Source organism: Misgurnus anguillicaudatus, chromosome 18 (genome assembly GCF_027580225.2).
Source record: "Misgurnus anguillicaudatus chromosome 18, ASM2758022v2, whole genome shotgun sequence".
Classification (NCBI taxonomy): Eukaryota; Metazoa; Chordata; class Actinopteri; order Cypriniformes; family Cobitidae; genus Misgurnus; species Misgurnus anguillicaudatus.
Window position 1 is genome coordinate 4,033,086 of NC_073354.2, and position 24,212 is coordinate 4,057,297.

At 36.3% G+C, this 24,212-nt stretch overlaps 1 protein-coding gene across 19 annotated transcripts in view; it reads left to right on the forward strand.

The window, feature by feature from the left end:
• Nucleotides 1-24,212, forward strand: part of nrxn3b (neurexin 3b) — a 407,078-nt gene that overhangs the window by 276,813 nt on the left and 106,053 nt on the right. For all 19 annotated transcript variants that reach the window (XR_012358544.1, XR_012358545.1, XM_073855573.1 and 16 more), the window contains one exon: nt 5,120-5,301. Coding sequence is in view for 17 of the 19 variants with exons in the window: in XM_073855573.1 (XP_073711674.1) it covers nt 5,120-5,301 (182 nt within the window). In the remaining 2 variants the exon portion in view is untranslated. The remainder of the gene's footprint in view (nt 1-5,119; nt 5,302-24,212) is intronic.

Genomic DNA, 24,212 nt, shown 5'->3' on the forward strand with positions numbered 1-24,212 from the left:
CCATACTCCATGCGTCCCTTTAACGCCGTCTTTGGCAATATTTCAGATAGCGATATACTTTCTGGCTCCCACGTCACCCTGTCTTTGTCGTTAAGCCTCACCATTGGTTGAATTTGATATACACATTCAGACACACTTACCCCTGGAGGCGTCCCCAAAGTGTCACCGAAGTGACGCAGCGCGAGTTCCCTCGAAAGGGAACTGTAACAATGTATCTTTAAAGGTAACATGATGTTTCTTTGCTCTCACTTGAAATGTGTCCCACATTAGTCCTTGAATTTGAGGGTATTGGACCTGGAAAGTCCTTGAAAGGTCCTTGAATTTGAAGTTAACTAAGGTGTGGGAACCCTGTTTAATGTTTACCTTATAGACACACCTATATTTGCAAACTATTCCAGGTGCATTTAACGCGCACAGCGGTCCCCGTCGAATGCATAGCTTTGCGAAGTATAATTTGTTCACAGACAATGCAATGCAATGCATCTCCTGGGCTAGATGCTATAGGTTATCCTGTAGGCGCATTTGCATTGTTGTGTGCAGGATTTCAAAAACTCGGCGGTGTGCGTGGAGTACGCATGAACTCTTCTGATGACGAACACTCGCGTACACATTAAAAATGGATTATACTTCGGCCTTAAGCATAGAGGAAAACCTGACTGTGTATGCCATGCTTGTCAAACCTGCCAAGTTGCACACGTGCTTGACTGACTATGCATAAAACATAAGTATGGTTTGTTTAAGGTTGCATGAATGAGTTTGCTACAGAGTTGGCTGTTATTACGTGAACAGCATGCTTCCTGCGTTAGATTTTGATAGACTGTGATGTTTCAATTCCTCTGCCTCTGAGACCTGGATGCAATTGATTACACGCATGTCCAGACATTAGTGAAATGCTGCTGAATTGCGAGCGGTAATTACCGTGATTCAAAGAAACTTGCTGGAATTTAGGCGATCGTTTTATCTTTGGCGTCGGGTGTGATCTGAAGCCCTAATGATAACACTTCCTGAGGAGGCAGCGTCTGCCTTATTTTCTTTGCCCTTTAACGGCCACCGTTTGTCAAATTAAAGTGGGTAAAGGTTGTTCGATTTTATTTCTCTGCCCGCTTTTGTTCTCTGGTTGCAGGCTCATGTATAATGGATGAGGATTGTGAGTCTTACGGGTTTTTTTTGGCAGCTCTTGGAGCTTTTCCCTGGATAGAGCCCGTTTAAGATGCTTGAGGGCCAAGCGATGATCCCAGAGCTCGACTCAAGGGCTGGACACTTCAGCCAAGGTCTAAGAGTCGTCATGAAAATGAGGTCACTAAAATGAGTATTAAAAAGATTTTCACTCATTTAGTTCTCTCACTGGAGGTTTAGCAGTGGTCTTGAACCAACTTCCAATTACTTCTTTGTGGGATTAACGGAATGTCTTCAGAAAGAGAAAACAGGAATTTGATCCTAGACCAGTGTACCCCAACATGGACCTAAATCCAGTAAAGAGTAAAGGAGGTTTTCACTGTGATTTTTTTTTTCTTGTTCAGGGTTGTCTGATCCCAACTAATGGTTGACATGATAAGACAATAATCAGTAATCAGCAACAATACCAATGAAGTTTTATGATTCTCTTTACTAATTTAAATACTTTTTTTAAGTAGCACACAAATTTGAAAGTAAGGAACACCAGCAAAAATTTAGGAGCTTCCTTTGAAAATTATAGGAGCACCACAACTTCATCATCCTGAAGATTAAAATCTTAAACAACCAAACTTGATCTTAAATTATTTGCCACATGGTTGACTTGTGTTCGGACCATTTTTTTAAACAATCTCTTATGCTTAAAACCTGTAGATTCATGGGGCCCTATAAAAACCATTTAATGTTATTTTAAATTATTATTATTTGTTATTTTTAATTCAGTTATTTAATTATATACAAATTTATTTTCACAAATTCCATTTTTCTGTTAAATTTTTTCAGTTTTCTGTATTCATAATTTTTTATTTTCTTTAAATGCGGGGTGTATGATTTTTGAAAAATGTTTTGGAAAAGGTAGTCGGGCCAAGTACCAAAACACACTTGTAGCCAATCAGCCGTAAGGGGCGTGTCTACTAATCCACATCGTAGCCTGGGTTGCGTATGTGTGGGGCGGGTCTATCAAAAGAAGGTCCACATTCTATTGGCGTAGGAGTGTGTTTGTTTAGGTGATTTCAAATATCAGCATTGGCTTTCAGAGATCCTGCACCCCGCCTTTAATGGATAATTACATTTCACTTCAAAATCAAACAGTATGTTTAATCAAATGAATTCGTAAAATGTAATAATTAATATTTTCTAAAATAAGCAAATAAAAACAAAACAAATTAATTTTCATCAAAACATAATTGGATTTTTATTTTTTTGTCAAAGTGCTGTATAACAAAACTTTAAATTAAATATGAAAGTACAAACATTTTGAGTGTGATTATATTACTTAAGAATAATTATTTTTATTATTTTAAAAGTAGATTTTATAGTAATATATTTCTGTCAACTTCATTATGTTCAACTGACTATTTTGATGGGTTGTAAGTGTGAATTTGATGATTGCATTTCTCAATAAAACAATGAAATTGTGTGAGCTCTGAATATGAACTAAAATCAGCATGAAACTGAGTCGTCCATGTATAGTTTTGTTGGTCTTTACTAATTATTTCACATGATATGCAAATGTTTCGTAAAGAATTTAAAACGGGTCGCAACACAACAATCATTTGCACTCGCACAAATGCTCCCAAATATATTTTGAGGTCGCGCCAATTAAATTTCAAGAGCGAATGCGACCAAAATGGTCACAGTTTCGAGCCTGTATCACTACACTTAAATTACAGGAAAAATGACTATGGAAATCAGTGGGTGCTGTTGACTGTGTAGCTACCATCATTTATCAAAATATATTTATTAGTGTTCAACAAAGAAAATAAACTCATCCAGGTTTAGAACAACAGAATTATTTTTTTTGTTAACTATCTCAAGTTAGAAGGGTTCCTGAGTTGGTGGGAAAATAGAATCATTTAAAATTAAATCATAAATTGTAAATTAATAACTTTATAAAATACAACCAAAAATATATGTTTTATTTGTTTAATCTGCATGTCATGTGATTGTTGCACAACACTACGATATATCAGCAAACTGAGAACTATATTATGGACAAATACAGCAAGTAAAGAAAATTACCAGATGAAGGTCCAATAACAGATACTAATAACAAAAACTATGTAAAATACTGATAAAAACTTAAAAACAGTTTTTGAACTTAAGCATCTAAATGTATTATTAAATGGATAGTTTAATAACACAAAAATGATACTTCTGTCATTTACTCACCCTCGAATTTTTCCAAACCCGTATAGACGGTTTCAGCAGTAACAACATAAACTGTCGTGGTCTGCACGTAACTTCCGGTAAAGTCCACTAAGAATAACTAACAACAAAGTTCTTTAAACGTAGTTTATTTATATAACAAGCAAAAAAACAACACATAGATTACAGGAAACCAAAACATTTGTTATTTTCGACGAGGCATTTGTTCAAGAGATCAGTTTAGCAACTAGTCAGACCATTACAAAAACGAAACTGGAAGTAAGGTTCTGATCCAGACGTGTATTACGTGCGTCCGATGAAACCATCTATACATTTCTTTGTTCTGCTGAACACAAAGGAAGATATTTGTAAGAAAGCAGTAAACAAAAGCACCATTGACTTCCATAGTAGGAATAAAACACATTGCTTTGGCTATAAACATTGTCCAAATATCTTACTGTGTGTGAACAAAGAAATGTATACAAGTCTGTAACAACTTGAGAGTGAGGACATGATTTGGGGTGAACTATTATTGAAATATTTACTTAAAACCTCAGGGGGTACTTTAACTAAATCATTTAGGTCAAGAGGGTTCAGCTAACAAAAAGTGTCTGAAAACCCATGCTTTAGTCTTAATACCATTAAATTATATTTGAGCAGTGGCTTGTTTCGAATGTGTAAGCACCAAATGTTTCAATTAATGATTCAAGACAAGTAATTATTCAGTAATAAAACAAGGAACAATGATTTCACAAGCAACAGAACAAAAATAAACCGAAGAAAAAAATGAAATAATTAGTGCTCAAAATTATTCCCATACCTGCAGTAAATTAATTTTGAAAATGAAAAAATAATCAATGGAAAATTGAAGTGCTTGAATTACTGTCATAGTTTAAATATGTGATTATTAGATTTATTAATATTGTTTTGATGCTGTCAAAGATGAAGTCTGTAATTTGCTGTAACGTGTCTTTTTTTAGTTGTAATATATTTGTATTTGTCATGATTATTTGATTCTTATCTATGTTTGACTGAATTTAGACTGCAAGATCTAAATTACAGATGCGTATCTTGACACAGATTCAATTTTGTCTCTTGCTTGGTTGCACAGTGTTTACATTAATCGCAAGAATCACACTTGACCATTCTTATACATATACAGTACAGTAGTTGTCTTTCCGTAAGCCACAAGCACTTGAAAGCATTGGAAAGCAGTCACCTGTCAGTCATACCAAACTGAGTTTTTTGTATTGACAAATTACAGTGACTTCTTTTATCAAAACCCTAACAGCTGCCGGTTACATTATGAATGGATTCATAAGTAAGACTTGATTTATTGTTCACTCGGTTCTCACCAAATCCCTTTAGGGAAGTCGCTCTACTAGGTGGCCATGTTTCATGTTCCTCTGGGCATTTACAATATTTCAGTCATGCAAGACCTAAAGTCCTGTCTTGAATGTACTTGAATGGGGAAAGACAGATATCTCTAAAATCACAATTATAAAGCATATTTCTGACCAACAATTAAATCCCATAACTTTTCTTTCTAAAGCTCAAACACATTTTCCAAAGTTGTTTCAGCTACTGCACATGTGCACAGGTTGGCAAGCGCCTCACACAACTTTGTACAGAGCCCCTCTCCTAGAGAATCTTCAAGAGTCTTTATCGATTAATGATTGGTTCTTTTAACTGGAAGGCGGGACTTACGTCACCAGAGCGGTCATATTGAGCGTTGTATTGTCCCCTATTCGTAGTAAAACTCCAATATGTTTACAGTAATTCTCTTTTTTCCCTGTAGCTGGAGCGACGTACATCTTTGGAAAAGGCGGAGGACTTATCACATACACATGGCCCAATAACGAGAGACCGAGCACTCGAACCGATAGACTGGCAGTGGGCTTCAGCACCACCATTAAGGATGGGATTCTGGTCCGCATCGACAGCGCTCCCAGACTCGGAGACTACATTATGCTTCATATCGTGAGTCCAATCTTTCATAATGCTATGCCATGTGGCTTTCAAAGCATATTTCCTGTTTCACATCGTGTCACGGCAGCAGCGCCATGTTGCAAATATGCGATAAACTCTCAGCATGTCAATGAGATAGACTTTTTAATTTTAACATCTGAGCTACAAAATGCTATCCAATGCTTTTCAAACAAGTTTATATACTACAGCAGATGCATCATGCCCATTCAAACTGAGGGGGCGCGTGCCCTCTTGGTTTTTTTTTGCCAAATGGATTTTGCATGCAACCTGAAAATCAAAGAAGCGTCCATTAATCAGTTACTTGTCTTTTAATCTGTTTAATATGCACAATATTATCCATTCTGTGCTACATCCTTGTCACTTTTCAGAGATTTTTGCTGTTTTGATGATGTTACATTACTTTATTCTGGCGGCAGGCGCTGCAGTCAGCGCAGTCGCAGACGTCATTAATGTCTGAGCGCTCACAGGCTCTTTGCTTTTGCTGCTGCATTTTGCTATCTGAGGAATTAAAACGTGTAAGCTCGCAACATTTCTAAACTCCAGTACATTAATGTGCAGTTAACCTCCTCTGTGTAGAAAATGTATGGTTTAAAATGTGACCGTCTCGTCGTTATATTAGTAGATTTCTAGATTCATTTTGGTACAATGCCAAAGTTCACCAGAGTTCACGGGGGCGTAGAATCTCACATGATCACATATGAGGTCAAATTTGATGCAATAATGCGTTCCTCTAATAATTTTTCTACAATTTTTTTTAATCATTATTGAACATTAAAGGAACAGTATGTAAGAAATTGATATCAATTAATCATAAAATGTCCCTGACATGTCACTAGACATTAAGAAATAATTTTCATTTCAAATCACTGACAACAGTGGTTTGGCCAGGATATTGTCATTTAAAAAGTGGAGTTGTCATTTTGTGTATTGGACACAGTTGGGTGATTGCAGTACCAGTTTTAGCCACAAGTTTTGTGATTGCAATACCAGTTTTGGCCACAATCTTACATACTGTTCCTTTAAAATCAATCACGTGGCTATAGCTTGTGTCATTTTCGTTGTTTATATACTTAATGGATTTAAAATGACATAAATTTTATAGGACAATGCAGTTGTTGTGCGAAATGCATTAATGTAGGGTGACCATATACATGCCATTCTTCCCAGATGTGTCCTGGCCAGGATTTCAGGTGCATCTTCCGGAAATCGTATTTGTCAACCGCATACATCATAGAGGATTATTTTTTGTTATTACAGAAAAGCAACCGTTACATTTTAGGGTAAGAATGAAACTATGATTGTATGTCTTATGTTTTTAACTGAATGGCGTATGCGGTAAACAAATACAACTCCCGGAAGACGCACCGAAATCTTGGCCAGGACGCGTCCGGGAAGAATGGCACGTGTGGTCACCCTAATTAATGACAAAATTAATCAAGTAATTTATTAAAACGTAAATAAATAAAACATGCCGTTTCAGATGTAAATATGATACCAATGTGTCATTATTTTGATTAAATAGTATTTGATATGAAAGTTAGTCAACACTTTTATTTGGAAGGTTTTTGCATGAAAGCAGGGGGTGTAAGTGCCATGGAAAAGACTGAATGCCCCCTTAAAAAAAATTGGTGCATGATGCCCCTGCACTACAGACTTTATTATATGTATTTTACATTCATATGTTGTTAAACATATTAACATTCTCATAAAAGAGATAAGGCCAGTGTTTGAATTGAGGGGGGCCGGGGTGAGTATAAATATATAAATTAGCAGGGTTCCCTGTTTTTTATTCAAATAAAATACTTTTAATTAAAATACTAATATTTACAATTCTCATGCTGGGCTGCAACAATTTCGCAATTAAAAAATCCAAATGATTTCTTTCTCAAATAAATGTAAACTCTCAAGTGCACCTCACGCTGTTTTCTGGTGAAATGGAGAGGTTGTTTGATTTAGGATGTGGTTAGGGTAGTGCTTCTCAAACTTTTTCCACTAGGTTAGGGTTTTTTTTAAATCTCAAACTATTATTTCACACTAATTTAATGGGTAAAAACAGTCCAGTCTCACGAAATTCCGTTATATAGTCATGTCAATTTTTGATTCTTTTTTGTGATATCACGACTTTTCGCGTTTTTTCGTGATCGTATAACGAATTCCTGTTTTCGTGTGATTATCACATATTGGTAACTCAACTGTTTTGTCCTATTTTCTTACCATTGTCACTTCGATTTAGGGTTAGATTTACATAAAATGACTTCCCTATTCAAATCCAACTCTAACCCTAATGCCAGGCGACAAAAATCTGATTTTTTTTTATAAACCAATACACAAAGTGACATTCTAATGCAAGCACCAAATCTAACCCTAAACCGAAGCAACAATGGTTTGAAAATAGGAAACAAAACTGTTACCAATAGGTGATAATCACACGAAAACAGGAATTCGTTATACGATCACGAAAAAACACGGAAATCCGTGATAATATCACGAAAAAAGAATCAAAAATTTACGTGACTATATCATGAAACCTTGTGAGACTGGGTTGGTAAAAATGGTTAGGCTTTGAGTTAAGGGTAATTTGGAGTTTCTTTGATTAAAACCAACCACTTCAACCACTATTCTTCTTTTTTTAATAATAGGTGTCGTTTGAGTAATTTGTTACAAATTTGCATGTTTTACCGGAGGTGAATATACCAAACATCAAATACGGCCATTGGGATTTTTTGTAGAAAGATGAAAAATACGGGAGAAATACCGGAAATGATTGAAACAGGATGGTGGCGAGATAGAACAGAAAAATATGGGAGAATAGCGGGAAAAACGGGAAGGTTGACGGATATAGACCCCCATAATCTTGGACATAATGCGAACACTAGTTAAGGCTGTTTACTTGCCTCTTTCGTATTCATTGGTTAGTTTGAAAGTTCTTTTAAAGCATTTTAATTGCTTTTGATGTCTAATCTCATTCATTCTAATATTGCATAATAGAGACACACATTTGACTACGTTTAAAGATATTTAAGTTTGTACATGGAAATATCAGCTATAAACAAACTGAAACCACACTAAGATGGTTTGCAGGTTTCAGCTGGTTTCAACTAGCCTAGTTTATCTCTTAACCCAATGGTTCCCAATTCCAGTCCTCGGGCCCCCCCTCCCAGAATGTTTTAGATGTCTCCTTAAATGAAACACCTAATTTCACTCATCAGGCTCCTTAATTAACACACTAACGAGCTGATAAACAAGGTGTTTTTATATATGGAGACATATAAAATGTTCTGGGAGGGGGGACCCGAGGACTGGAGTTGAGAACCACTGTCTTAACCTGACCAAACATGTTTTTAAATGATCTAGTCTTCTCCCATTAATACTCAAAACCCATCTTTACACCAGCTTAAACAGGGAGACCAGATTAGACCAGTGAACCAGCTTAGTGGGTTTAAGCTGTGAATGGTGCAGACGAATGCTGTTTTGTGCATTATTTACTGTTCAGGTGAATCATAATGAGATGGATTCATTATAATACGATCCTTGCTTTTGTTGTACGCTGCGACCTCAAGCGTAACAAAGTCAGGCGCTAATGCAAAGTTGTTGGAATCCACGGATGTGTTTGTAGGGGGATTCTGCTGATACAAGAAAATGGTGATGATGTCTGAAACAAAGCCAGACTTGAATAGATTGAAAGTCTTTTTCTCTTTAAAGTCTCTGTGGAGAGGTAATGTGCTCACAGACCATCTGTTCAGTGGAACAGCAGCCAGGCATCTCGCTTTAAAGGGAGGTGAAAGAGGCTATAGCTCACTAAGATGAGAGACGTGCTTTTGACCCCCGGTGTACCGTAGGTGCTCAGGGTGTGCGTTTCATTTGAAATACTGATGTTTAGCTCGACGTGCAAGTGCCTCAGATGCATTGCAAGAGATGAAGAGAGTGCGCTGCTTATATTTTTTTAAGAGGGTTGCATTGTTTTGTTGATAGTTTTAGAGGATGAGGGAACGTTACATAACCTGGTTACCTAGTTTACCTTATCTACTTAGTTTGGGAAGCTTTTAATTAAGTGATGGATAAATTGTGACAAACAGAATATTTGTTCTGTAGGATACACGTAGAGGCGCGTCTGCTGGTTTGTGATGTGTATTTTGTTTTGAGTGATGAGATCGATTCAAAGTTCATCCATGTAGAAATTATAATCGGGTTACCGTTGCTCAGCCCAAACGATGAAGAGCTGCCTAATAATATCATCAAATCCCACTCAAGAGCTTACAGCAGGAAATACAACACTCAATATCACATCAATTCAGAGAGGAGGAGTTTTGATTGGCCCAGCACTATGAGCTTATGTGCACCATGAGACCATACACTCATCTACACACACATACACGCTCAAGATTAACAACATCCCGCTGAGAGGCTTCGGTCCAAATTAACTCACTGACGTGAAACTCGGGAAAATTGGGACATCCTGGGATTCAACAGAGCTGTTTTTATCAGCTAATGCTTCCTACAAAACATCGCATCCTTGAATGTTTCAATCAACTGATTATTGAAGCATCAAAAATAACCTTCAACCTTGAACAAAAAGGGAACTTAGTTGTTAGTAAACTGCCAACAGATTGTGCGCTCTTACAATTTTGAGTGACAGGTGTAATTTATGTCACTACCTAAATTGTTCAATTTACTTGAATAGTGGTTGTGGCTCTGATAAATAAACACATTTTTAACTTAAAGCTGCAATTTGTCACTATTTTAGGTAAAAAATAAACCAAAATCAGTTATTTCCCTGACAACAGACGACTCAAAATCTGCACCGGATCTGTTTCAAACCTGCCTGATTTCCTTACATTACCTTGATTCACACTGATAAGCTTATATTAATGATTTGTGACCCTGGACCACAGAACCAGTCATAAGTAGCACGGGTATATTTGTAGCAATAGCCAACAATCCATTGTATGGGTCAAAATGAATTTTTTTTATGCCAAAAACAAGGGATAATAAGTAAAGATCATGTTCCAGAAAGCTATTTTGTAATCAAAAATGTATTTATCATTAGTAATATGTGTTGCTAAGGACTTCATTTGGACAACTCTAAACAACTCTATTTTCTCAATATTTTGATTTTTTTGCACCCTCGGATCACTAGCGTAGCCAGGATTCACAATGTGGGTGGGCCCAGAGAAAATCAGGTGGGCCTAGCCGAAAATGCATCTGTTATCAAAATATACAACTCCAAGAGCTTCAATATATCACCGCTCAATAAGAACAAAAGCCTGTATTTTAACAATCTAAGCGCAATGTGCAATAAACCAATAAGAGTCTCATCTCTCATTCCCTTTAAAAGTCAGTTGCACTGGCGCCATCCCGATTCCCAATTTTGGCAGAATTTGTAAACTAAAAACTAAGCAGAGGAAAAAGACGACCAGTTTAAGATTAATATTAAAAAATTATTTGTAAAGAAATTGTTATTTTTTGGTATTAAAACCTTTAAATGTCGTTTTCTTTCAGTCATGGAAGTAAAAATAGCAAGCTTTTAATTGCTGTAAATTTATAGATAGCTCAGATTATCAGTGTAAACTCAAAGAATAATTTACAAATATGCAAGAAAATGTTTGTACTTTAAAAATACTTTATTTGTAACAAACAGGAGATAAATAATTTACAAACGTGCAGAAAGCCGTTTCAGCACTCGGACAGCGCCGTGGGTGTTTTAAGCATAATATAAAAAACGGTTCTGATCTATAATAACGGTATCTGATCATATATAATAAATTTGTGGGTTGCATTAAAAAATTCAAAATAGATGCAATATTTGCATTTGTTTAAAGCAACACATTTATTTACTTACCGGGCTACAGGTGAAGCAGCTCTTTGTGCCTTGTAACGTCTAATAATCGGTCCTCATTTATGTCCAAGAGACTCAAAAATAATCTTTTACATTTTAATCCTTTGATTTTTCATATTTTAGACGTTTGTGTGCTGCTGCGCATCCATGTATGTGATAAGCAAACGCACGTTGTTCGAAATGGGCTATTTATTGCACTATTACTTACAAAATTAACTTATTCCTTATCATAATAGCAAACAAGTTAAAAATCAATACGATTTATTTTACAGGTCAAGTATAGTGATAATTGCAACATCATTTACTCATTAGGATACCTTGTAAGGCAACTAATAGGCCTTTCTGGATAGGTCTAGCTACCCAACTGCCTCAGATTCCAGATTTCAAATAGTTGTTCTATCCTAACAAACCATACATCAATGGAAAGCTCATTTATTTATTCAGCTTTCAGATGATGTATACATCTCATTATCAAAACAATTGACCGTTATGGCTGGTTTTGTGGTCCAGGATCACATTTGTAGTAATTTCAGTTTGATTGTAAAAAATTTTTTAAGTATCTTGCAATTTAATGTTTCAAACAGATATGGCCATGGAAAGACAAAAGTTAACTGCAGCTTTTTGTGTGTGACCTTTGAAATCCTGATTAATTTCTTCTCCTGTTCGTTTCTCCCATTCTTTCAATTTCCCATATTTTTGTATACTTGTAATTGCCCAATCAATATTCCTCTAAACAAAACAAGTATGGTGTTGCTTATTGTAAGATTCAGAATTTTAATTTACTTTCATTCCCTCCTTTTTCACTGTCGCGTCCCAGAGGAAAATCAAGTCTTAATGAGTTGTTCCATTGCTGGGCTAATGAGGCGTTGAAAGAGCTCAAACTCCAAGTCAATTTCACAGTCGCTGTAAACAGGAATATTAGCACATATGTCTGATTTGAATCTGACGATGGATTTGGAATATAAGAAGTTTGATCCAACACTAACAGCCGGTGCTGTGGATTACTCTACTGGCACCACAAATGGCACAGTTTGCATCAAGTCGGTTTTATCCAATTAAAATAGAAGAAAAAACTCTTGAAAACTTTAAATCTTAAACCTTACATGTTCTAGCATGTGACTAGTGTAATAACAGTGCTTATCTTAGTTCATAACAATGACCGAGTCTACCTTGATGCAAACTTTATACTATTTGTAATACACATTTCCTGTATTTTTTGTTGTATTTTAATAAAGAGACAATAAAGAGAAATAATTACTGTATCTATGATCACTGTTCCATTGCAAAAACAACAAATCTAATGGTGGCCTTAGACTTTTGCACAATACTGTATGTATACATTTGGTACCTCTGAGGTACTAATATGCACTCTTACGGTACAAAGGTCTATGTTTGTTTTTCATTAGATTTTTATTTCATTGGTGCAACAGATGACGCATGTGATTTTATTTAACATATTCCAGAGATTTTTCTGTTATGTGCCATCGTACCCTTTTCTGTCTGTTGGTGACCTGTCTGTCATACCTGCGCCGCAAAACATTAAATCAAATTAATGTATCACCATGTGGCCTCTGAACACGACCGCTAGGACAGTGAGACATCTGCTCTCGTCTAATAAAGCTATTATGTCTTTATCTTTCACCGTGTTCACACTAAGTCAGTCTCTTTTAATCAAATAACTGCTCGTTTGAGGCCTGTAACTTCACAAAAGCTTTTTAAATACTTTATATTAATAAAAGGAACATTACATCAAATTATAGCGGCCAGTCTGTATTTATAAATGAATCAGCTTCACAAAGGAACGTCTATGTTACCAAAGATATTGGATTATAACAAGATTGTGCACTTTTATAAATAGGAGACAATGGATCGTTTAAATGGCCAGTGCAGCCTGGTCTGACTGTTAATACGTAGTGTCAATATGTAACTTATAAAAACTCAAAACATACTTTTTGTAAATAGATGCTGAAGCGTACAATGTAAACGTATTTGCAACATTTAATCGTAGCATTATTCAGCCTGATCTCATGAGAATTCGTACATATTTTACGAGTTGGCTAATTCGTATGAATTCATACGAAGTGAATCTTGCAAAAATTTTCCTTTAACAACCGCTAAACCCAAACCCTTTTATACAAAAATAAAAATATATAATGTATTCTTATATTGTGCAACATAACGGACAGAAATGTGTAGACATTTTTTTGTAACAATAAAAAAGATATTTTAAGCCGCTAACAGTCCTACCCAAAACAGTTTATTAAAACCATGTACTGTTAGAAATAAAAAGTATAACAGACAGACAAGTGTAATCTCCAGTGTTGGGGAAAGTAACTTTTAAAAGTAATCCATTACAATATTAAGTTACTCCCAAAAAAGTAACCAATTGTGTTACTTAGTTACTTTTCATGGAAAGTAATGCCTACGTTACTTTTTAGTTCCTTTTGCATTACTTTTTCTTGGCTGAGGTTGATCTCTTTCAGGTCTTGCAGGTGTTTGTTATGACTGAAAAGTTCTGCATTCAGAAATTGCATATTTTATCACAAAATTATCAAGCTCTGGCCTGCCATCTCAGTTCCTGACTCATACTGTTCCCACACAAGCATGTATGCATAGAGTGCATATTGTGACTACGTTTAGTTTAATTCAGTGCATCATTTTTTAAATCAAATTAATTACACAAAAAAAGTAACTTTCATTACTTTTTTAAAAAAGTAACTCAAATATTAATGTGTAGATTTAAAAAGTAATGTGTTTCTTTACTCGTTACTTCAGAAAAGTAATAGTATTAAGTAATGCAAGATATTTGTAATTCGTTATCCCCAACACTGGTAATTACAATAACTTATTTATTGCGAAATTTCAAAAGCGTTACCAAAAGTAGTTAAAATGAGGATGTGCTGCAGCCACTGTCCTCTCTGGAGTTTATGAAGTTATTAATCCACAAGAATCCGGCTTCTCTCTGTCACAGCATGCGTTTCAAAGTTCAAGAGTACATTGACTGAAAGACAGCAATGTCGCAATTCTGTGACCCAGCACGCAAGAGCCAATGAGCTTTTGATATCACTGTCGTAAAGCAATGTGTCGTAAAGCTTCTTGAGGCGCAATATTTTAATTAATAACGATTTTGACATTCGATGAGAACTGGGATCAAGAGCGCTGGATAAAGGGCTGAATTTGGATCTGTTTCTCACAATTGTGTGTCATAAGAAACAAATACAGATATTACAAATAGTTAAATGATTACAGAAATTTTATTTATTTTAAGGTTGTAACCTCTTATGGAACGGCTGAAATTCCACAAGGGGTCGTATTTGTTCCTCAGACGTTGCACAATAAATGTGACATCCGAATATTTCATTATAAATTGTGAATGAAAAGTAAGAGTCGAACGAATATCCGGTAGTGAACTAATTGTTTACAGTGTTTATATCGTAATTCTCTCAGAAATGTCAAGATTGTGAGGACGACTAAATCGTTTTGGATTAAAAGGCTTGTCCTTGGACATTTGATAATTTATGAACAATTTGTTTTGGACAAATTCACCGAAGCGGATAAAGGGAAGATTTTGAAGGTAAGTAAATATCCTAAATCGATGCCGCCCGGTTCAGGTAACTAACAACTAGATTACAGTTTTATGACTGCTATAAATCAAATGATGCTTTGTGTGTGCGCTTAATGGAATCCTGAGAGTCTAAACTTTCAAACGATGCGCCGCATGACCGTATATTTTGAAGATTTAATGCTTCAAAGTTACAATGATGTTTATGCAGCCTCAAGTGCAAGGGAGGGGGTGTGCCATGTACGGCATAGTGATCCATATCAGGTTAAAGTGTAGTCTTGTTTAATATTGTGTAATTCTCTGAAAGTCATGAACATTTCATTAGGTAAATTAGTAAACTGTCTTAAATAGATAAGACTGAAAACATGTCATTAATATGAGTAAGAAATGACAATGCCCGCAGTTTTAATATTTATGAATAGGAATAGAGTATGTACAAATCTGTACACCTGTAAAGCTGTTAATTTGTAAATAATTAAGGTATTAGTCCTGTCAACACGTCGATATTATACGTTTCAGTGTGTTTTAAAACGTAAGTAAATGTACACACATATTTTTCTAATGAGATCACCAGTGGTCAGTGACATTGGGTTTAATGATGGGGTTAGGGGTGGAGCTTGGTTTTTGTGTGATTTACATTGTACAAATTCACACAAAGTTACGATTTACATTTTCTTGTTTGACTAGGCTGAAAGCTTTCAAAGACATAATGGGATATGATACAAATAGGAATGAAAATTCAGGAAAATGCATTTTGCAAGAACACAAACAGTCCCAACCTCGATGACGATTGTAAACTGTGATGTAGCAGACAGAAAAAAGATATATATTTAAATTCATACTATTAAGAGCCCTCTAAACCAGTGGTTCTCAAACTTTTTCCGCGTGCGGCCCCCCTTGTGTACGGTGCATTCCTTCGCGGCCCCCCCAAAGAAAATTTATGACAAAAACTGTTCTAAAATGTAATATTTTAACTAAACAAAACATATTTAGTTATACAAAGTAGTGCTGTTGGTTAGTAGCCTTATTTTTGTTTAGGTTTAATTACACAGAATTCATGATAAATGAATGTATTTTATAAAATCTCATAAAACTGGGCCCCCCTGGCACCATCTCGCGGCCCCCTGGGGGTCCTGGACCCCAGTTTGAGAACCACTGCTCTAAACAATCCACCACTGGCAAGACAATAGTTTCTGTCACACTACAGCCTTTTCATAAATTGCCATCGCTGTAAAAAGATTTTTTTGACCCCATGAAGCCACGGCATTTACCAGCAGGGGTTAACTGCTCATGCTAACCAGTCAAACCTTGACCTCTCAGTTCTATAAAATAACATTCATGGACAGGTTAATGGACTATAATCACAACCCTGTAACCAGAGAGACGCCACAGACAAAGAAAACTGTACAGCGGTGAGTGCTGAACATTTCAATAATCTCAGATACTCAATGAACCCTTTTAACTGCCTGATCCTTTACACTTTATATCAGAGTTTAGATGGGAAAAAATGTACAAATTCAAAGATAAAGTGTCAGGCAAGTTTTCTCTTACCGGGGTATAATGATTTTCTGGACTTTAGGGTTTGCAAAGAATATAAGGTTGCACAAGACACCATTGTTGTGGTCCTTGTGGTCATTAGTTAAGGCTGACAAGCCTCTAAAGGTTTCATAATATGAACAGTAAAATTTGGGATGTAAATGCCAACTGTAGCTGTATAGATTGGTCTTTATTCGCTACTTTATTTGAGTAAATCATTTGAAAACCTCTGATACTCAATCTTTCTCAGAAAATTCCTATTAGTATGTATAATCAATTCAACTTTTGGGGTTTAAAATAGATGCATTAATCTATAACGTGTCTATATAGCTTTCAACAGCCTGATGACATATTGATCTCAAGCAAAGAAACAGCTATAGAATTTACATAAACACTTCCCTGTGTTCATTTCCCTGCCCTGTGAGACCTAAAGCTCCCCGCATGTGTGTCAAGGGAATTCCAGATCCGATGCTCAGAACATGATGCGTGAGCAGAGAGGTGAAATGTGGCCTGTCAATCACTCGCTACATTTCTGAAGGCTGTTGAAATGATTATCAAGTCAATGCAAACCGCCAGAATAAACAGAAGAGACAGATGAAAACAGACAAACAGTTGCATTTAATGGGTCGCTTTCCCTGGGCTTTGGACACAGCTCTGCTTCTTGATGTATATTTCATAGATTTAAATAAAGAAAAAATATGACAGCCTTGTTTTCACTCTTTGACATCTTTCCATTTGGGACTGGTGTGTTTGTCTTTATCGTGTTTTCTGTGAGGGCAAGAATCGAAACATAGAGATGGACTGTGTTTTCAGAAAGAAACAAGAAACTGATTATCTTGACCTTGAAGAAATCTCATAATTCTTGTGAACCTTTTCATCCATCTTTTCCCCAAGTTGAGTGGCTGTTAATAAATCAATATCAGAATTAATATACAGCTCTCTTTTATTAACGAATCTTTTTGTTTTTATATCAGAATTTCTCAGAGATTCAGGAATAATTGCATTCCTTCTATGTATGTAATTTATTGTTATAGGTATTGTTCAGGGCTGGACTGGTAATCTGGCATACCGGGCAAATGCCCGGTGGGCCGACGTCCTTGGGGGCCGGTGAATATAATATGATATATATATTTTTTTAATTGGCCAACGACCGGCCTCATAAAGCATGGACAGCGGCCCATTGGTTCATTTTCCATACTGACACTGGGCTGGCCCAATCATCTCTTAACAAGCTCCACCCCTCCCCTTCTGTTTCTTGTGTCAGATGGAACAGAGAGCGATGATCTGACACACACAAGAAACAGAGCGCGAGTATCATACAGACGTATCATACATCTCGCACTATTTTTGTCTGACCAGGCCATTACACTTGTTCATCGCGCAACGCAGCCCGTTGCTTTCTTTCTTTGTTTTAATGTAATTCATTAATGGCGCTAAAAGGTGCGGTGGCAATGTACTGCATTTTCCAAAAAAGTTAGCGTTAGATGTTTTTTTTTTTTCCGGACAGACCGGCCCAAGAGACACCTAATCAGCAGCCCATTGGTTCTTTTTGATTTGACATTTGGCTATCCCAATAACAACTTTTAGGGCATTTTATGAAGCATGCAGCGTCAGTGTGCGTCTGTCAAAATAAGAGACGACTGAGAAGCGAGTTGACATGCGGTAAGCAGAACTGCTTTTAAAACACTGTTGTTAGATATCCTCTTAATAAAACACAGTCAAAAACACAAATGATGGCTGTTTGCAACATGACAGTGATTACACTGCAATAAAATACAGTGTGGGCAGAATTATTACATCAAACTTTTGATCACAGTTTTTATCAAACATATCTTACTAATTCCAAACCAAATAAACTTCAATAACTACCGTTAATTTTGTAAATAAAGCATTTATAAGTAATACATTATTGTTAATGATGGCTGACTGGAGAAAAAAGCACCTTATATTCAAGTGTGCAGAATTATTATTTCTTTTACATTTAAAATGGGCCAAAAATGTTTAACACACACTGGACATCCATTATTTGATGTCCATAAGAAAGATGCCATGCATGGAAAATGCTAAATTGAGGTATGACCATTATACAAGAAATCCTGATTCGGGCAGCAAGGGCATAAAATAGGATGAAAGGAAAATAAATATATACAATATTAATGTTGGTTATTAAAATTACATTGGTTTGGAATTGGTAAAAGGTGTTCAGAAAAAAGTGATCAACATTTTCTGCACACACTGTAATGGGGCTTGTGGCTTGTCATTGTAACATTTAGCTTGTCTCAGTGTTATCATAAGGTGCACAACATTGTGCACTCACTGGCTTATACTATTATTTTTAAAACCTGCAAAGCCTTTTACAGCGCTTACATTTTTGTAATGTCACGTGTCAGCTCTTATACTTTTCTACTTAATCATTATATGGAGTTATAGTCAAGGTTGCACAAATATTTGTGATCCTATGTAGTGGGCCGGTCTGGGCCAAAATGCCAGGGCCAATTTTTTGTCCCAGTCCAGCCCTGGTATTGTTACATGAATAATTCTAATAATAATATTTTTTCACAATGTAAAAACATTTATAACATTCTAGTAACCCTATTAGTACATATTATGCAAGCAAGAATCAGTCATCTTTTGATTTTCTATAACCTGACATTATTTATGATAGCAATAGTGAAACCAATGGTGAGAAGATTCGCCAGGATTAGCTGTTTGGTGGACTGTTTTGAAAACCGGTCTGGTTTCAGTCATTAACTGGGTTTCCATCCAAACGTGCTTGCAAAAAAATCCAACAAAACATGTGCGAATTACATGTAGTTCTTTGAGCGGATAATGGCAAGCAACAGCCATCATTTCACCGTCTTGGTTCACTATAGACCCAATATAGTCAGGCAATGATTAACATCCAGCAGCCATATCACCCTGTAGCTGAAGACAGCTTGCCCACTGAAGCTAAGCAGGGCTGAGCCTGGTCAGTACTTGGATGGGAGACCACCTGGGAAAACCAGGTTGCTGCTGGTAGAGGTGTTAGTTAGACCAGCAGGGGGTGCTCACGCTGTGGTCTGTGTGGGTCCTAACACCCCAGTATAGTGACAGGGACACTAAACTGTCAAAAAAGCACCGTCCTTCGGATGAGACGTTAAACCGAGGTCCTGACTCTCTGTGGTCATTAAAAATCCCAGGATGTCCTTCGAAAAAGAGTAGGAGAGTGCCCTGGCATCCTGGCCAAACTTGCCCATTGGCCTACTAATCATCCCTCATACTAATTGGCTATATCTCTCTGTCTCCTCTCCACTAATAAGCTGGTGTGTGGTGGGCGTTCTGGCGCAATATGGCTGCCGTCGCATCATCCAGGTGGATGTTGCACTTTGGTGGTGGTTGAGAAGATTCCCCCATTCATATGTGAAGCGAGTACTGAGTACTGAGAAAAGCGCTATATAAATGTAACGAATTATTATTATTATTAACACTTCTAGGCAAAAATAACCTTGAATTTTGTTACATGTCGCTTCTGCCAAAAATAACTTGCGAGATGATTTCATCATGTACGCAAAGTCAACCGAGACTACAAGGTGTTTGGTTTCATTTGGTCTTTTAAATTTTCACTGACAGCCCAAATTTTGCCTTGTTTTAGCCTAGACGTCAGGGCTGTGTTTATTAGACATCTTTTAAATGCAAAATTGCTTGCGGTGCAGTAGGTAGCCTAGTAACCAACAAAACAAGGCGCTAAACTGAACTGTTAATGCCAGAAGCCAGAATCGTAACGATGGATCTGTTGCTGATAATCCTGTGCATTACATCGAAAAACGTAAATTGTGTGGTTTTGCTTGAGAACCGCTTTGGGACAACTGCTGCTTTTCGACCGATGTTTTAAATTTTGCATGTTGCTTTGTAAAACGTTCCAGGGCTTGTTTTCAAATCCATTAGCGGAAGCAACCGAGTAGTCGCGTGGGTTTAACGTTCACTACATCAAATTTTTTTCGGCAAATGCGTTTTCATCTCATGCTGTGCGCAAAAAAGCACCTTAACAGAGTATAAAAACTTTTTAGCAAATTAAGGATTTTTAATCCAAAATTTGTCTTTATCATCACTTGTTTCTGATGGAATAATTCAAAATGCTCATAAAAATGGAGAATGAAAACATAGCTATTGTCTACATTTATAATCGAGTACAAGCTTACCATTTACTGATTAATAAACAATGTTATAAAACATGGCGATTTTTTTTAAGCAGATAAAAATGAGAACTATATTGTATATGGCTGAAGAGCACTTAGTTTGCAGCACTTCGACCTCGGGCACAATAATATTGACAGAATTTTTAGCGAGAGGGGGAGTAGTCAGGAGTGATGATGTTACTGCGCACGGAGGTCGAAGTGCTGCAAACTTAGTGCTCTTCCACCATACAATATAGTTCTATTTTTTTTTGCTTAAAAAAATCATCACATTTTATTTTTAGCCACCATACTTACTCGTGTAACTACTCATGTAACAGTCTTTAAATGGGGAAAACATGGAAGTGTTTGGTGGCTTCTAATTTCATCCCTGTTTGGATCCTAAGGAATGAATGGGGCTAGGCTAAATGCTAACACTTTCATGACGCGCTGTACTAAGATTAAGTGCACGCATTGGAAAAACGATAGGTATGTATTCATTTGTCTAAGTTGAGGTAAGAACATAGTAAAATATTGAAAAACTGTGGTGTTTTCCTTTAAACGCTGCTATTTTGCCTCTGTCACCATCTCAGTTTGAAACATAATATTGCAAGATAGTTTTGACTAAGATTTTTTATGTACTTTTTTAACTCTAAAAAGTTAGGGATTGCAGGTATAAATAATATAAAACTGTACATTTATGTACATTTAACATCTCGATTAGCATTAGCAAATGACACAAACTTTGCACATTATCAAACTCTCAAATGTAAAAACTTAAAAAGAAAGTGTTGCTCATTCATGTGATAAACCTCAGTGCTGGGAAATAAATCTCCTGGGAGAAAGGAAAAACGTCGATAACGTCAGCAGGGAAAGAGATTGACTCCCGCTGAATGTATCCATTTAGGATTAAGCTCCTGCTGTCTCCAACAGCGAGAAGTTTCTTTCTCTCCAACAAAATAGAGCAGAGAGATCAAACGAAACTGGCAAAGCAGATGCTTTGGATTTCTGTCGAGAATATTATCATACAGCTTGTCTTATTAATTTTGTCCTTATCCTCTAGACAAATCTCGCTATTGTAAGACGATACAGTTTCTCTGGTGTAAAATTCCGAATGTCAAACACTTTTCCGTGACATTGTACGCTGCGAGACATCCCCTCCGTGATAATTTGAATTTGTGTCCCGAACCGTCGTGACAAGACATTGTGTCAGATGTTTAGTTGCTCGATTTCTTTGGACTATTTGCACTTGGCTTTATGACATACTTCAGATCCGGAACAAGGCAGCTCGCTTGTTTATGGTTATTTGTGTTTACAATCTGCCACGGACGCCTAGTTCCCGAAACGCCACTTAAAATGAGAGTCCACGGGAATCTATTGAAATCCAGATACGGGAGAAAAACATTCAGAACATTAATATGTACGGCGTGCTCCGACAATTCACAGTTTCAAAGCATTCCAAGCCCATATCTGCTGGAATGGCAGGTAAACACAGACCAAAACCAATTCACTGTTTCTCCTCTTCACCGAAACATTTCACAACAAATCACCTGACTAGTAAAGCATGTTAGTGCTGGTGCCCGTGAAACAAAGGTTTACTGCAACGTTTCAGTATGTGGGAGTAAAGAAACCTGATGATCTGTCTAAGAGATCTAATAATGCAATCGAGCTACATAAATACATACTCTCTGTGTATTTTAGCATTGCTTCATTGCCAAGTATTCTGCTGTATGCAAATCAATTGGCAAGAATATCCTTATGTATTTATAGTAGACCTGCCAAAGTTAAAGGTGCAGTGTGTAATTTGTAGAAGGATCTCTTGACAGAAATGCAAAATAATTATCAGGGGTGTATAAAGACCTTTCATAATGAACCTTTATGTGTTTATTACCTTTGAATGAGATATTTTTATCTGCATACTGAGGGTCCCCTAACATGGATGTTTCTACAGAAACCCTTAATGGACAAACTTTTTTATGAAGCTGTCTCCGAAGATGACATGTTTGTCTGGTGGTGGCTACCGTAGCTTCTCTATGCGTTTTAAATGCGATGGGTGAGCAATTAACTGAGCCATTGGTTGCAATTCGCAACCTCATCACTAGATGCCACTAAAATGTACACACTGCACCTTTAACATATTATGATTTAATTTATTTAACACTTAAATCTTTTGTTCCTTTTTTCAATATTTATGTAAATCGAATCTATGTGGGGCTATTAACTATTAACTGCAAAAGTAATTTGAAGTTTTTTGTTTGTACAGCATTATTATTTATCAATTATCAATGTTCATATGAAACATGTATGCACACATCATTAGTCAGAAGACCATCAGTGAACCAATAACAAAAAATAGGAATTGCATATTGTTTTGATATTATAGACCACATTAGTGTTCACAAGTAATCATGTTATTTGGTTGCATTGTGTTTTCGGTTTCAGTGAGGATAGATAAATTACTTTTATTGTGACAATTTGACACAAATGAAGGCTGTACGATAGAGCCGGCTAAAGTGTTTTGGATATATTTTTGCATTTCTTCCTCAAACGTTAACGAATTTTAGCTGATAAATCTGAGTCTGCTTCAGACTTAACTCTTTCCCCACCATGTCGTCAATTAAGAGAAAAAAACATGTCCCTGATGAGTTTTTATGATAATCTTTTATACCGCGATTATCTTCTAGATGGCCCAATTTATTAAAAAAACTGAAGCAAAAAATTATTTATTTATTAAACACTCTGTGTATGTTTTGATAATCGTTCTGAATCTGAATTTCCTCACAAAATGCAATTATTTCAGCTTTTTGCTAAAAAGGATGAAACAAATGTTTCCTGTTTTGTTTGTTTGTTTATTGTTTGTTTGAAAGCAGATGGTCTGTTCTTTCATATTTGTATGTTTATATATTTTTAGAAGAAATTTTGCCTGGAAAGCATTTTGTGTAATTTTTGTGAAAATCACAAAAAAAGCTGGCGGGCAACTTTAAAGGGGCCATGACATGAAAATCTGACTTTTTTCATGTTTAAGTGCTATGATTGGGTCCCCAGTGCTTCTATCAACCTAGAAAATGTGAAAAAGATCAACCCAGTAACTTAGTTTTGGTAAACCATTCTCTACAAGCACATGAAAAAATAGGTCGTTGAAATGTGGCCCTCTTTATGACGTCATAAGGAGCTCTTATTATAATAATACCACCCCTTAATCTGCACTATCTAATCACAGCACTGCCATTTAGTGCAGAGAAAAGGACAGAGAGAAAATAATTCACAGCACAATTGAGTTTCAATTGCAACAAACCGCTCATTTGCATTTTAAAGGACACACCCAAAACGGCACATTTTTGCACACACCTACAAAGTGGCATGTTATTATAAATTATCTATATGATATTTTGATCTAAAACTTCACATATGTGCTCTGGGGACACCAAAGATTTATTTGACATCTTAAAAAAGTCTTGTGCCATGGCCCCTTTAAAAATAAAAGCTGACGGGGAATGAGTTAAAGCTATAAAACAATAGTGCATGGGTTAGATGGATGATACCCTATTCCTTTAAGATGTCGTCAAATTTGCAAGACTTTAAAACAATGTTTCGAATGTCGTAGCACCCTTTCGACGTCCAGAGATATATTGTGCGACACAACAGGTCATCTTTTATTCATTCATCATTCCGTACAGTTTGTTCCTGGGGTGCGCTCAAAATCAAACGCATCTCCTGGCTGATTTTGACAGTCAAGCCGAAAAATAATCTGGACATCTCAGAGCGTCATTCAACTAAATTCCCCGTGCAAAGCATTCTGGGCCCAGCAGCAGCAGTC